Raw genomic sequence first — 15413 nt, forward strand, 5'->3', positions numbered from 1 at the left:
CTGCTTTTTACATTTTACCAATCAGAGCTCTGCAGGTGGGATTAGCAATGGGGAATCTTATTTTCCTACGATGCTAGCTGGCTACATCCATGAAAATTGGCAAGAAAATGGTGAATGAGATTCTACTTACACAAATAAACTCTGAATAGCTTTCCATTGTGGTGGCACTACAGTTACTTGTTACCTATTAGTTATGGCAAAACGAAAGAAATTCCACTCCCTACACAGCCTGTCTGCATCAAATATGGCAGCCTGGTCAGTGGCCCTACACTGTAGTTACATCTCTAGGGTCTAGTGCAGCTGCAGGGTGGCTGAATGCGTCATACATGGGACTTTCTCCCAGGAGATTGGGGTTGAAGACCTGTGTGTGACCAATTGTCATTTTTAATTTATGTTACGTAAGTAAGGTAACTTACATAAAGTATGTAATGCAACTGACACTCACTCACTCACTGAAGTAACAGTTATTTTAACCCAAAACATTACTCTTCCTAAACCTAACAAAGTTTTTGTGCCTAAACCTAACATAACCACAACCATTTCACAACATCCTAAGCCATTATACGTTATATTATGTGAAATGTTGGTCAGCAGGCTTTATTTTACAAGTCTAACCAGACTTTTCATATTTATTATTGGTAACTTGACCATGGAAGTCACAAACTAACACTAGGGGGGTAGGTAGAGCGTCATAGTTTTAAGCTTAAGGCCACTGACCAAGCTGCCAAAATTGACAAAATGTAGTGAGAACATGATGAAAAAACAACAACATCATGAACACAATGTCAGGTTTAAATAAAAGAGGGTATAATGAAATGGCAATTTAGTTTGATTGTCAGAGTAGGCCTGAGGGTTGGGGTTGTGATTGTCATTTCAGGACATCCGGAAAACAACAGAAATCTCATCAGAACTCCAGAACAATCCCACCTTTTCTCTTTATGCAGTTGATTAATGCTGGCAGGCAGAAGCCGCTACAGCCAGTCACAGTTCAAATGCGTAACCCAAATCAAAAGCTATGGTGCATCACTTCATAAATGTTCTCATCCAGAATGAAAGACTCAGATTAACAGCGCTCCAGTTACATTTTAATGAGCACATGTAGACACAAACAATCAGGCTGTGGATATGTGCGCTTGCAGTTTATCCATAATAACAGAACAGTTCATATCATCAGAGGAGAGAGCACTCAACAAAGTCAGAGGCACAAAGTGCTAATGCTTTGGATTTATCATCCATGTGTCGGTTCTACACTTCATTCCATTCAAATCAAAAGGTAAACTGCAATGTTAAGACGTTTGACTGATTAAATTTTAATGAAAGACTTTTAATTACGCTCTTGCATTGTACGTGTTGCCGGAGATGACTCGAGGGAACCCAACAGGAAAACCAATATTAAAAACCCACAGACGAAATCCACAACAGCACATAGCAATCTCTGATAGATACACAGATTTCCTCATCCACTTTATGTTTCGTTCAGCAGTTTAGCGAGAGAGATAACGCTTTGTTTCGTATTCAGCAAAAATGTGAATGAGCTTTCGGAGTCTTTGAATTTCAAGATGGCAACCTATTACAGTCATTTTGAGCGTATCCGTGTCATCGAGTTTGCTGACACAGCTCCCTGAAGATGGAGAGCTAGCTTGGTTTAATCATCCACTCACCCACAGTATGATGATCACACACATTGCGAGGAGACAGGTGGATGGATGCTGCATTGTGACAGCGCTCAGTCCCATCACATTATGATACCTTAACCTCCCCCTATACCTCATTCTCCCAACACAGAGACATACTGCTATAAAGACATTCACTTATTCTTTTTGTGGACATCTTATCCTGACACAAAATAATAAATATTTTAAACCTTACGCAGCTTATATGTGAAGCTATGACAGTCAAAGTGTAGACAAAGGAGCAATCGATATCTTACCAATGTAGTGGCGAGTCCTCTTTGTCAATGTAAATCAGGAGTTGAGGGGTGAATGTCAGTCTAATCTCAATATGTGGGTCCTATACTGTGGATTCTGCTGGCATCAATGCAAAGCCCTGGGCTCAGTGTGTGTGTGTTTGTTTGTGCTACAGTATAGGTGAGTATTAGAATCCACAAGGTCAACTGTTAACATCTGATATTTTAAGGATCAGTTGTAGAACACTAAACACTACAGGTACTATAGAACAGATCTGTAGAAACAAGAATTATTTTTAGCACATAAGCCACAGTTTGGGACGCGAACATGAAGAATTTCTCTTCAGTTATGGCTGGGGACTGTGGGAGATGCTTTTGTCTTTCGCACTATAAGGAATGAGAAGTTGATGTGAAATCTAGGTATTTTCTGTGTCAGAGTACAGCAGGTTTAGAGACAGATTTCAGAAAAAGAACATTTCTACATTTTTCAACCCAATTCAAAACAGAATAAAGAGTCAATGGTCTTAATCAATCAGAGCACAAAGTCCTGTGCCCATCAGGCACCTTGTTATTTCAGGCACATACTGTTGACAACGATACCAGGGGCATATTGATGCCACTGTAAACGTTTATTGATAACAATGAAAACTAACACTTTGTAACAGTGAAAAATAAAATAAAAAATGCTGTACGTATCTTGGCCTTGGAAATAATGCTGGGTACTTTTGTAGCCAATGAGATAGATCTCCACACATGCTAACATTTGCAAAGCACATGAAAGCCAACAAACACAATATTTTTTTCAATTTCTAACACTTTTGCCCTTTCAGTTTTGGTTTTGGAAAGAAAAGAAGCCAACCTTGCAGTCGCTTTATAAACACACAGTATTACTCATATTTCTGTGGCTCAGGCAGTAGAGTGGTTGTCCACTAATCAGAGGTACTATGATTAATAGTGGATAGATACTGAACCCCAACGTGCTCCCACTGACTGTTCAATCAGTGTGTGAGTGCGGTATAAATGGTTATCACTCCTGATGACTAAATCATGTTGTGCATGGTGGCCTCTGCTACCAGTGTATGAATGACTGTGTGTATAAATGGGTGAATGCTGACTTGTGTTGTAAACCACTGAGTGGTCGGCAGGACTAGAAAAGTGCTACATATAATTACAGTCCATTTACCTTTTACCATTACACTGTGTCATTGTGTTGAGACAGCCAGTGCCTGACAGGCCTACAGTTATCTCCTTTGTCAAAACTAAATGTTTTGTGTCATCTACGTGTAAAAATACATTTTCTAGACAAACTGTGTACATTTTCAATCAATACCTCTGAATAAATTATGAAATAAATGTGAATATAATTGTGATTTGTTTTTTCTCCTAGTACTGGCAGTCCATACATAAATTACTGTATACTTCACTATTTTGATCTAACATTTCCTGTTGAAAAACTGAAGTCATGCAGGCTGCAGTGTCTGCACAGGAACCCCCTAGATTATACAGCTGAAGGCTGTGGAAACAAAATGAGTTTTTAAAGGTGGTAAGCCTGCACATTATAACTATATTGATTCTAAATGCACTATTCAATTAGAATTCATGGAATTAATTATTTAAGAGAAATTCATCTGCGTTTTCAATGGGAGAATGAATATGTTCCAGTTCTACCAAACCCAAGCTGTAGACTGTGGGATTATAACAACACAAGAGGAACGACCAAACGCATTTTGTTTTGATCCACCTAACCCACCTTACACGCACTGGCTAAGCAATGTGACCACTTCTACCCTGCAGTCAACATCCAGAAAAGCCAAACTGATAAATGATTTATGCAGACTGTACGCTACCACAAGCCGCATTAAAAATACACAATGTACACACAAGCGAGGAGACGTGTAACCTGGTTTTCCTAAACTTCCTACTCAGCCTGTGTGAGAGTATTTACACTTCAGTTTAAAGGCAGACAATACCCTAAACAAATAATATAGTTTAAAGTTTGTTTTGTGTTGGGTTTTTTTTTAGTGTTGTGACCTGAAATCAACCATCACCTTCCTTTGCATAAATGTCTTTTTCATGTCCAAAGTCATCTGCGGAACGTAGCTGACCAGAAATGTCAGCCATTATCAGCAGAAGCCATTTTAAAATGCCCCGAGATTTCAGCTGGTATTTTTATGAGCGGATAAGAATAGATCAAAAGTGACATTGTGCTGACCTTTTGGTGCTGAACATCTTGGCAGCGTCTTCTTTCTCCTGCTCAGAGGCTTTGGGAGGTCGAGATTTGATGTTGACTTTTCAAACCTGCAGGAAGCGCGCACGCACGCACACACACACAGACACGCACGCAGATGCACGCACACACACATACAAAGCAAAAAAGAGATAACAGTGAGATTTTCAGCATCACAGTCAGGTTGCCCTCAAGTTGTCTAGATGCCTCGGCCACGCTCACTTCAACAACATCCTTTAGCCGGCCTCCAGCTGAGCGGTTCAAATTGACTGGGCACGGCAGGAGGCAATGAGCAGAGCATAACTCAACCAACATGACGACGACAATGCACGGAGTCAAATGTCAGTTTAAATAATTATTTGCTTTATATCGCCACAGCAGCACCCATTTCAAAACAGAGCTGAATTGATTAGCACTGGAGCTCAACTGGAAGAAAGAGGAACCAATAAAATGTGATTAAAAAGGAGAACTGGATATCTGCTTCTGTAGACAAACGTGTCACACGCAGGCTATTAAGTAGCACAGTCTCTGAGGGGTTGAAACCCCAAACAAGGATCTCTCTCTCCATATGTCTGTGCTATACCTACCACATTGTATAATGGCTGGGAGTTAGCCTCTGCTCTTTTATGTAAAGGTTATCAGAGACCGTGGAGGAGGAGCTGGAGTAAAAGAAGATAGGGTTCAATAATTAATGCTGAGGTCTACGCAGGCCTCACTTCTCACCCTCTCCTCTCTGTAATGAGATGAGTGGAGGGCCAATGGGAAGGAGGGAAGGAAAGGGAAGGAGAATGGGGTGATTAAAGCAGCCGGATCGGCTCCATCTACCTTCCTTCCCCCCTCCGTCAGTAAGACGCACGAGAATGTAAGCACATACACATTATTGTCTCACTTATAACACCCGGAGTGGGTTTTCTCTCTCTTACACTGGCAGGTGGAGCAGAGAGAGCTGAATAAGTAGGCATAAAGATTAACAAAGTAGTGTGACACTGGAAACATCTGATAATTCATTCAGGTTACATGGGATCCGCAGAGGTACAGTACTCACATCCATAAGTAATCTAAGGAGGTGAAGCAGCTGACTTTGTGGCTTCAATGATTCACAGAAAACCATTCAAATGTCTAATCATCATTTCTACATATTATATTTGGCAGACAAGAAAATATTTTTAATACAGCCTGCAGTAAGATTCAATTGTTCTGTTGCATTATTTTCAAGGTATGACGTGAATTGATAATGCAATTAGCTGGATTATGGATTAGAGCTGTCTCACTGTGAGCAGACAGACAAAACACACATTACAGATGGGAAGCCACTCTCAATGGAGCATGAACCTGGTGCCAAACTGTCGTCATCAGTTTTTACCCCCATGGTACACAAAAAAAAACATTTTTTTTAAACGGAAACAGCTCATTTTCAGGTTCATAATGTTATTTTGGGTTACTAGAATAGGTTTACTTGCTTTAATGCTCAAAAAACACATCCGTTCTCTCTCATTCCCCCTCTGAAAATGCTCATAATGCTAACATTCTACTATTTAGCAGGTATGGCATACCATGATAGCCAAATTAATGTTGTATGTTTGCATGCTAACAATTGCTAGTTAGACACACCGTAAAGCCAGTGTCCAGGCAAATGTCACTTTGGTCCAATTACATGCCATTGTGGTCCTTAACAATGTCACTGGGAGCAAACGGTCTGCCATAGCTTTCTTTTTTCTCTCTTCTTCCCTAAGCCTGCCAGCTGCTGTCAAACACACTGAGACAGAAATACGTGTTGTCCTTTCTTTGATGATTATCATACTATTAAGAATGCATCGGGGGTGTTGCAATATCGTCATATTCATTCATTTGATATTCAATTGAGAATCCAAAATCGGAAAATGAAAAAATGATTCGTTATTTCATTATTTGTTTATGAATGTGATACAAAAAACAAATAACACTTTCATTTTCTTACTTTTGATTTTATGCTCAGATCAAAAATAGGGAATAAAAAAAAAAAAAAACTGGCCAAGGGCCAAATTTGCTTTTGATATTTAATCTCTTTAATTTCTGTGACGGAAGTTATTTATTATGGCTTTGTTAGGCGTGTTCGAGATGAATTGCGCCTTAGCTGGAAAGTAGACGATATCTGGCAGTAGCAGCAGGGGATAGAGCCAAAAAGCTGCGATCAAGTCGGACAGTTTTCCTGCAGCCTTCAGTCTGTTCTGTACAGGAGGTCACAAAAACACTCACATCCTATTAAATGTGTCTGAAAACATTCAGATCAGATCTATTAGTTTCAATTGTTGATAATTATGACACCACGGCCATTTTAAATGCTACACAGGCAATCTGTTATTTCTCTTCATGGATCAACCATTTCACATAAATACTCACGTAAATTATCTTCATATCAGTTTGCTGCTGTTTACAAATCATCTGAGCAGACCTGTCCCTCTCAGACTGCATTAATAAATGGAATACATTAACAGTCAAACACAAAGGAAAGAAGAATCATGGGACTCCATACAATAGTTGTTAAGATATGTCAGTTTTGAAAATCTTTTAACTTTATTACTGTACATCACATTTAAACAAGTTGAGTTTGACTCCATCTGAAAGATTTCATACCATTATGGCAGCAGGGGGACATTAATGAGATGAGAAATACCTTGTCATAAAGGGCTGCAGGTACGTGCACGACGACAGCCAATTATTATAAAATATTTCATTTCATTAACAGGAACTGTTTATCTAATCTGAGGCAAAATTCACAGCCCAGGGAGCAGCGAGAGAGATAATTTCAAAGAGTCGAATAATTTCCTTCTCCATTCCTGTTTGAATGTGACTCATCCTCCCATTCGTCACAGTGTTGCAGAGCTTTAAAATGATTACACACAGTACTTCACCAAACTCAGCACTCCCCTCAGAAAAATAATAACAGGCCTTCAAGCTTTTAGTGGTCTGACTCTATACTGAACCAAGACAAAAACCGAAAATACATTTAGACTTTATTTGGGATTATATGAAGCCAGCTTCACCTGCCAGTGGGCTTAAAGTGAGCACAAACCAATAAGTTCTTTTATAAGCAATATACAGTAAAATAAAAAACAACTTGGAGGCAACAAAAGAGGATAAAGTAGAGGATACTATAGGAGGAGTAGTACAAAACATGAATTCAAATGAAGCCAGCTTCCACATTGTTTTGGAATGACATTTTTCAAAAGGTTAGTGCGTTTGACCACTGTCTCATTTCAGTCATGCAACATTGCATTTTTTCTTGTCTTCTCAATTTTTTTTTTTTCCTGTCATTTGTTAAGGCTCCATTTCATATTTAGGATCAGGTCCCCAAAACTGACACCTTATTTGCAAGCTGAAATCAAAATGTAGCATATGGGGTTGCTAAGATTGGAGAAACAAGCAAGAGCAAGCAAAATAGTAAAGTATTCAACTGAAAAACGGAGGGGTAGGGCTAAGCAAGGGGTGTATTGGGCCTTACTCTGTGTGTTTGATGAATTGAGCTAGGTAGGTGACAGGAACAAGTTAATTTTCTCTGACTAACTAAGGTTTGATTAGTTAAGCAGAAGAACAAGGTACTGTTAGACAGGGCAGATCTGCGAGAGAATCAGAAGATCCTCGTCTTATACTGTAGTTGCAAGTGTTTCAGAGAATCATAGAGCCTCCAAAAAGGTTACATTTAATTTCATCTTATTTGTATGGCTTATCTTTCTTTCTGCACCATCGCCAAAGCATGAACCTACACCACAGCAATGCCCCAGTGGAGCCATGTGGTTCCTCCCGACATGAATGGACCTTGTCTACTTCTATCTCTATTGCAAAAGAACCTTGTTTGAGGATGTTTTTCCTGCCGAGCTTCATTAAGCCAGCCTTGTGTTTCAGCTTAATTGTCTCTGGGCGTGCAGAGCATCCTGACAAACACTATCAGCATCCAAGCATGTAATGGATTGAGGAGAATCCCTCAGACATACAGGGGGGACAGCAGGTATCACCAGTGCTGGGTCTGCTCTTCTGCTGAAAGCTGCCGGCAGTAAAACAGCAATGACACAGGGGTGATGTGTTCGGCCTTACACACGCAGCTTTAAGTTGAGGGCTGACAGAGCTATTTCACACAAAACAGCGATGAGCTAAGCATGTAAGAAGTGCAAACACATCAGGCCTGATGCTACCCCAGCCAAGGCAAATAGAGTAAAATCTATCCACTGTATCAAATCTGCACAGTTTAAGATGTTAATTTCAGTTCTCCCTGCCACTGGCTTTATGAATGACTAATGAGAAGGGAAGGTAAATAAAGATATCAGCTGGTGCTGGTTCCTGGATGAAATCCAGAGTGTGAGCAGGAGAAGTGGAGTATTGATCAGAAGCAGGATTAGCTGGCCCAGCATGCAGCTAAATCAGTAACAGCCATGAAGAAGTACAGAGGAAAGAAAACACAATAGTCACGTAACACAGTTGGTATAGCTGTATACCAGTATAAATATTTCAAAGCAACGCGTGGCCATTTTATTTTTTAACAGGCCGCAGAAACATTAAAGAGGAAAGACCGAATCCTGAAAATGTATTTCTAATTCCCAGTATTATGACTGTATTGTTAGCTACTGCAGGTTTGAAGGGTGAACAATGCCTGGTGCAGAGTATTTGGTGAGTGTAAAATTCAAATATAGGTTTGCCAAAATGTGAATTTAGCCCAATTAAAAAAAACAACCCACGGGTTGGTAAGATTAGAAAAACAAACAACCAAGAGCAAGCCAAATTAGCAAGTAAACAACTGAAAAAATCCCCTCCCCTCCTTCAGGCCTCCTTCCAAAGCCACTCCTCCAAAACACATGCATGTGCACTGCCTGATTAAACTGAAGGGCTATTCTGCCTCATTCCACAATTTTCTTTCAGCTTTTTAGTCTAATGAATACACAAATAACTCAAATGCCACAATCATTTAAACACAAAGAAAATGGCCGTCACAAACATACAGTACAGTGGTCCGAAAAGGCTACCTGGCTCGGCAGTTACTACCCACTGCTGTGTGCTTTGTGCTAACGTGACGGGGTTAGCTGCTGAACGACAGTCTGCAGGCTGCAGCATAGTTGTCCTCGATAACTGTATCGAACCATTTCATATCTCATTCACATGTAAGAAAGCACCTTACATTATCATAATGAATGTAAAAAACAAACATGGCTTTTGTTAGTGCTCACCGCTGCAAAGCTAGCATGTTAGCATTGGGAAATTCTGGCTGCATTCTCTCATTGTTGCTGATAGCTTATATCCTCCTGGCCTTGTGGAAGACTCCGGTCATATGCAGTGAGTGAGCCGGCGATGCGTGCTGGTAGGCAGGTAGATACTGTAAGTACACAGGTGGGCCGTTCTATCATTTCATACGGGCCAAATGAAAAAATGACTGGATGGGCTTATTAGAGGCCTGCGACAGCCACAGATACTGGATTTTTCTTGCATCTGATGTATTAGTTGTTGTCTGTATGTTAAGAGATTTTCTATAAATATAACAAATAAAATACTTCTAAAATAACTAACCAACGCTAGCCCCAGGTCTAGTTGATGCAGTGGTATTTCAATAAGGGTCCATTTCGCTGCAGTGATATGACTCATCTTCCCTTCTGTTCTCCACTCCTGTCCCCTGGTTGTCCCATTGTCTGCACCTCACCATTGTTTACATCTCTCCCCCTGTAGTCCTCTCCTCTCCTCTCTCCCCAGTTCATTTCCTTGGCTGTGTCTGGCAGCGCACACAGAGCCTGATTGCAGTATGTTTCCTGAACTAATAGGGGTCACATTAGCCTGGCAGGAAACACAATGCCATTATGGAAATGCTCAGTCAATTACTGGGCAACGAATAAACACCCTCTCCGTCATTTTTGACTCTCATACTTGCGTTGGGCTAATGGTTGCGATGCATGGCTGTTATCTGCTCAGGGGCATCTTATCTCCATCTCCCGGAGGAACTCGGCAATATGCTCGAGGTCAGTAGTGTCATTGTTGGATTGTTGGGTTGCCCAGATTAGAGCGCGTTCCCTGCAAACGAAAAATCTCAAAGTAAATTTCACCGGATATCGGATTCATCTTGTTTGATTTCAATGACCAAAGATTGCGTAGCCTTAATTGTATTCCTGTATTGACACTATCATCAGGATATCTACTTTAGATACTAAGACTAAGAATGACAACGGATGTTTGACTTTAACTTTTTCTGTAACTGGATTGATTCTGACATAAAAGTTGAAAACATGACAAAATGTAAAAGTGAGATAATAAGTTAAACACACTGAGGGATTCACAGCAACTAATGGATCTGAATTCTCCAATTTACTTTCTCATATTCCACCAACTAATAGAGCACCAGGAGGCTCATTCTAGCTTGTATCACAACAGCTGTATCTTTTATAGACGCAGAGCTTTGGGTAATATTAGATGCACACTCTGTGCTTATGGGAATGCCACTGCAATGAGGTTAAAATATGGAACTATAAATGTTTCTTAAATTTCCACTAAACAGAATGCAAGTTCAAGCTGGCTGAGTTCATTTCATATGTTTTATTAAACTTTTTGAACCTATTTCAATAATGAATTTCAATACGAGATAACAAGGTTTTAAAAATGAAACATGCCTGTAAAGTGAGCTCCCTGTAAAAATTAATGGTCTGAGAACTCATATTTGAAAATAGCAATTAAGTTCTTAATAGATATTATGGAATATTACGTGGGCTCAAGCACAAAATGTTCAATTATTCTTTTGGTACATTTGAATTAAGCTGGTAAGACTAGACATTGTACACAGCCTTCACAGATTATTTTTTGCCTTGACAGTCAGAAATGAGAACATATTAAACATGAATACAAAGAACACAAATCCTGAAAACCTGCAAAACAATTGTGTGTGTATCTGTACCAAAATAGAAATGAGTATTCATCAAAAACTGTTTGTGTGGAAATGAAACAGAGAAATAAACGCTAAGCTTAGACATTGGATACAAAGACATGGGTAATGAGGTGAGAGAACTTCATAAGAAAGGGGAGAATGTAAAGGAGATGTTTGACATTTTCAGGTAAAAAAAAAACTGCTGTTCTGAGTGAGATGTGAGCATCGATTCCACTCCCAGTTACACTTAATGTGAAGCAGAACCAAGAGACTGTTAACTTAGCCTAGCATGAAAACTGAAAACAGCGAGCCTGGCTCTGTTAAAGGAGGAGGAAGAAATTTTAATCAGAAGAGAAAGATCTTCATTGACTGATTTTGTTCTGCCTAAACAAACTAAATAAACAAACTCTCTTCTTTTTCATGACTGAATAAACAAACTGACCTTAAAGAACAACACAATTTCATACTTTTTAACTTTGTTTACATTTGGCGGACCCTGCCACCTTTCTAGCTTCAAACAGTGTTCTGATGACCTTATTTTCCGCGAAAACAGCTTGTTGATTCAGTTATGGAAAAAATGAATATTTCTGAGTTTGTATTAACTCATTAATATTGTAAATATTAAAATTCAGAGTTTGAATTTCTTCTACAAAACTACATTGTTGCTGGCTTTAGCTTCGTATGTACTGTATAGACATGAGGTCCAAAACTCTTCATCTAACTCTTGGCAACAAAGCAAATATGACAAAATGTCACACCTTAAAGAGTTTGGGTCTTCTGATGTGGGGTTGTATGAGATTACTATCCCTAGTCAGTCAGTGTATTACCAGCAGTTGGGACTACATTCCCACAACCATACAACGTCTGTATTCCTACACACAACCACAACTGTGCCTGCTCCGCACTGTACCAATGCACCAAAAGTGTTATAATAATGTTATATAAATATAGCATAAACTTAAACAGCTATATATTTTTTTTAGGTGTGCCTTTTTCTAGGTGGCTAAAATTAGTCTTGTAGTTGGTCCTGTTTAGCAGTACAATGCTCTGCTTCCCTGTCGGTGCTATGCACTGCTTCTCCACACAACTAGCTAGATAATGTTGGGCAGTACAGAGTGCAGGGTGCATACTGTAGAACTCAGCCATTTTCTCTACTCATCATTTTGGACATGACCACGTTTTAAATTTATTCACAATCATAGGAACGTTTTTAAAGAAAAAAGATTTATTCTGCTCCTTTTCACAAGCTCTGTATTTATGAAGACAAATCATTATTTTTTTAAATGATTTGTCATAAAAATATTATTAATTCCTTATGAAGTTGAACAGTGGCTCTCCATTCAGACATGATCAACTAGAATATAAAAGAATATTAGCTTGCTGCTTGTGGACAACTTTTTAAATATAATTTGTCTCGTTCAGCAATGTCAAAATTCAGACCTTTCGTCATTAAAATCTTACAAAGATCATTTTACAACGTTTTTTTTTAATGCGTAAGTATTGGATCGGTACTCGCCATCGGCCGCTGTACAAAGTTCAGGTCTCATATCATCACTAATATTGATCTCTCACTCATATACAACCATCTATAAGACCACCTAAGGCAGTTCTGATGTGACGCCACCATCATAACAACAAATCCGCCCAAAAACGCTGTCCCCACCTTTAATACACTGGAATCCTAGAAGGTTCCTTCTCTGAACATCTTCCTAAATTCCTTCAACTTAAAAGCCAACATTGTGCAGCACCATCTTCTTCGCATTACATAAAATGTGTCATACTGTGGCTCTATTAAAAAGATGGCGCAATCAATGAAGGGTCGATGAAAAAAAAATGAACCACTTGAAGAGATATCGACACGAGGGCCTAGCAACAAAGTCATTCCTCACACCCGCGACGATGACTCCCTGCTCTGGCTTGCTTGTACACTATTACATCATTCCATTCAGGAACAACACAGCCTCATGAGATTACATTATGCCAAAAAAAAAAAAACTACTGAGAATTTCGTCTTCAGAGTTCACCATTTTCTCAAAATAAACCCTGCCTTCCTGAGTTGATCTATTTCTGTCTGAGTGCTCCTGAGGTTTGTATGGAGGCTGCACATGATGATGACAATGGTGGGAAAAAAACAGAAAACCTCAGCTTTCCAGCAGAGTAGCTCATGGCAAGGTATGTACGGGAGCTAGAACACTGTCAGTTTGAGTTAAGGCCACATACACAGTCGGGTTGGGGACTGCTTTCTGCTGAGTCACTTCACTCCATGATATTAGGCTGACAGAGACAAATGCCCGTGGAGTGTCAGTCAAAAACGACCCCATCCCCTTGCTTTGATTCAATTAGCTTTCAAGCAGTGTCCCATAGTGGAACCAAAGGCAATGTTCGCTCAACTTAAGTGATGGGACCAAATCAGATTTAAGTTTGCTGACAGCATCGCCTTCTTCCCATCAAGTTATGTGGCGCGGGCTTTGTGATGTATGTCATCTGGCTGTCACATTATCACTCCATTCGCACGGGGGAAATGCACTCAGAACATGCCCTTAATTTACCCTGACAGCTATTTGGATGATAACTTTTGTCATTAAAGTAAGATTTGCAGATTTATCAGAAGACGCCTGCCTGAGCAGGGGTGAAAAACGGCAGAACAGAGGAAACGAGCGCAGATTCATCACTCTCAAACCAAGTCGAGGGAAACAGATTTAATCACTTTATGAAACATCAACATCCAAAGACAGCCTCTGCCATCCTTTATCCTATCCAATAATCAGTGATTCGGGTCACGTGGCCGTCCCCCAATGCATCGTGGGCCAAGCAGACTGGGAGGAAGATGGTGGTTTGTTACTGTGCTCAAGGGAGGAGGAGACATGAGGGGGTCACTGGGCTGGGTTCCTGTGGCTTAGCATGGCAAATCCTCTGTAATCCTCCAACCAGTCCCATGGTGCTGTTTACTGTACGTAGGGTAAAGCTATTATGGACCCAGACCAAACCCGCCCGCTATCATGTAAGCTACATCCTACAACTGCTACAGTAGGTCATCCCACTATTGTTCACCTGTTGTTTTTTTAAGAGGACAGTCAACAGTGTTTATCCTCCGTAAGTCTCTTTTGAGATTATCATCATTAGACGGCGGGATAGCAGAGAGGAAGCCAGACAAAAAGGGATGAAAATCTCACACAGAGGAGTGAGAAAACAAAACATTCCTCAGGGTATTTACACCAAAATGAGGGAGGGCCGGAGGGGGCTTCTTTCTAGCCTGCAGTCTGGCTGTGTGATCACAGCTTTCTCTAGATAAGAACTAAAAATCATCACTGGAACTTTCTCTACGACTTCGTCCTGTAAACACAAGTCATCTCTAACAAACCGCACCACACGTCACAGTGGCATAAAAGCATCGTCCTGTCTGGACGCAACATAATAGAAGAAAGTATTTCTTGGAAGCCTTAAAATTCATTTTCAACTGGATTCCTGGAATCATATTACAACAGAAGGCAACAAATCACTGTGTCACTGCCCTTGTCATTATCTAATTGCTTTCTTGTTGATTCAAGACCCTCCCTTTCCCTCCTTCTCTCGGTCTTTCACTATCCATCAGTGTTGTGCAACAACACACCTCTCTATTATTCCAAAAACTCAAAAGTACAGTCTGTGAAAACTAATAACTGCTAACTCTTTAAAAAAAAATGCTGAATAAATCCCTTGATCTAGCAGTTTTATTGCTGGCACCAGGAGGACCAAATTCAAATGCACATGCAGCCGCTTGCCAATACTGGAGAACATTTATTTTACTACCTTCTAAATTAATACCAGTAAGTTTGGAACAAAGGAGATCATTTCAGGTAGCGCTGCATTATTACTGCAATTAATTTATTAAAAGTGATTTTTTTCAAGTAAGAATTCCCCGAATCCTCTGGCTGCAACATATCCAAGTGATAATCTGCCGTTTTTGTCTGTTTTATAAAATAAACTTGAACATATTATTGGTTAGGGACTGTTGAGCATTTTCAGTTTTTTTGTTGTTTAATAGACATCAATTTATAGGAAGAAATAATCCCAAGGTTGAGTTGAGGTTTACTGTTCATCAGAGTCAGTAAGAGTCTTAAAGAGGTCATATTATGCAAATTCTCAGGTTCGTACTTTTATTTGGGGCTCCTAGTAGAACAGCTTTACATACTTTAATTTTTAAAAAACACATTATAAGCATCCCTTCTTACACTGTGTCTGGAATGCTCCGTTTTAGCTACAGAGTGAGAAATCTTGCCTCTGTTCAATCTTTGGTGAGAGTTGCACATGCGCATTACTTAACGAGCAGGATGTAGCCAATCAGAGGCAGTGTAGGGCGGGTCATGCCGAGCATGGTAGTGTGATCTAAAATAACGCCGCTACAGCAGTAACAACTGTATGTCTGCTGA

At 39.9% G+C, this 15413-nt stretch overlaps 1 protein-coding gene across 2 annotated transcripts in view; it reads right to left on the reverse strand.

The window, feature by feature from the left end:
* oxr1a (oxidation resistance 1a) overlaps positions 1-15413 on the reverse strand; it is a 166679-nt gene that overhangs the window by 147027 nt on the left and 4239 nt on the right. For both annotated transcript variants that reach the window (XM_073484848.1, XM_073484847.1), the window contains exon 2: positions 4119-4204. In XM_073484848.1, the coding sequence (XP_073340949.1) occupies positions 4119-4135 (17 nt within the window). In that variant the 5' untranslated portion in view covers positions 4136-4204. The remainder of the gene's footprint in view (positions 1-4118; positions 4205-15413) is intronic.

This window comes from Pagrus major, chromosome 17 (genome assembly GCF_040436345.1).
Source record: "Pagrus major chromosome 17, Pma_NU_1.0".
NCBI classification, from domain to species: Eukaryota; Metazoa; Chordata; class Actinopteri; order Spariformes; family Sparidae; genus Pagrus; species Pagrus major.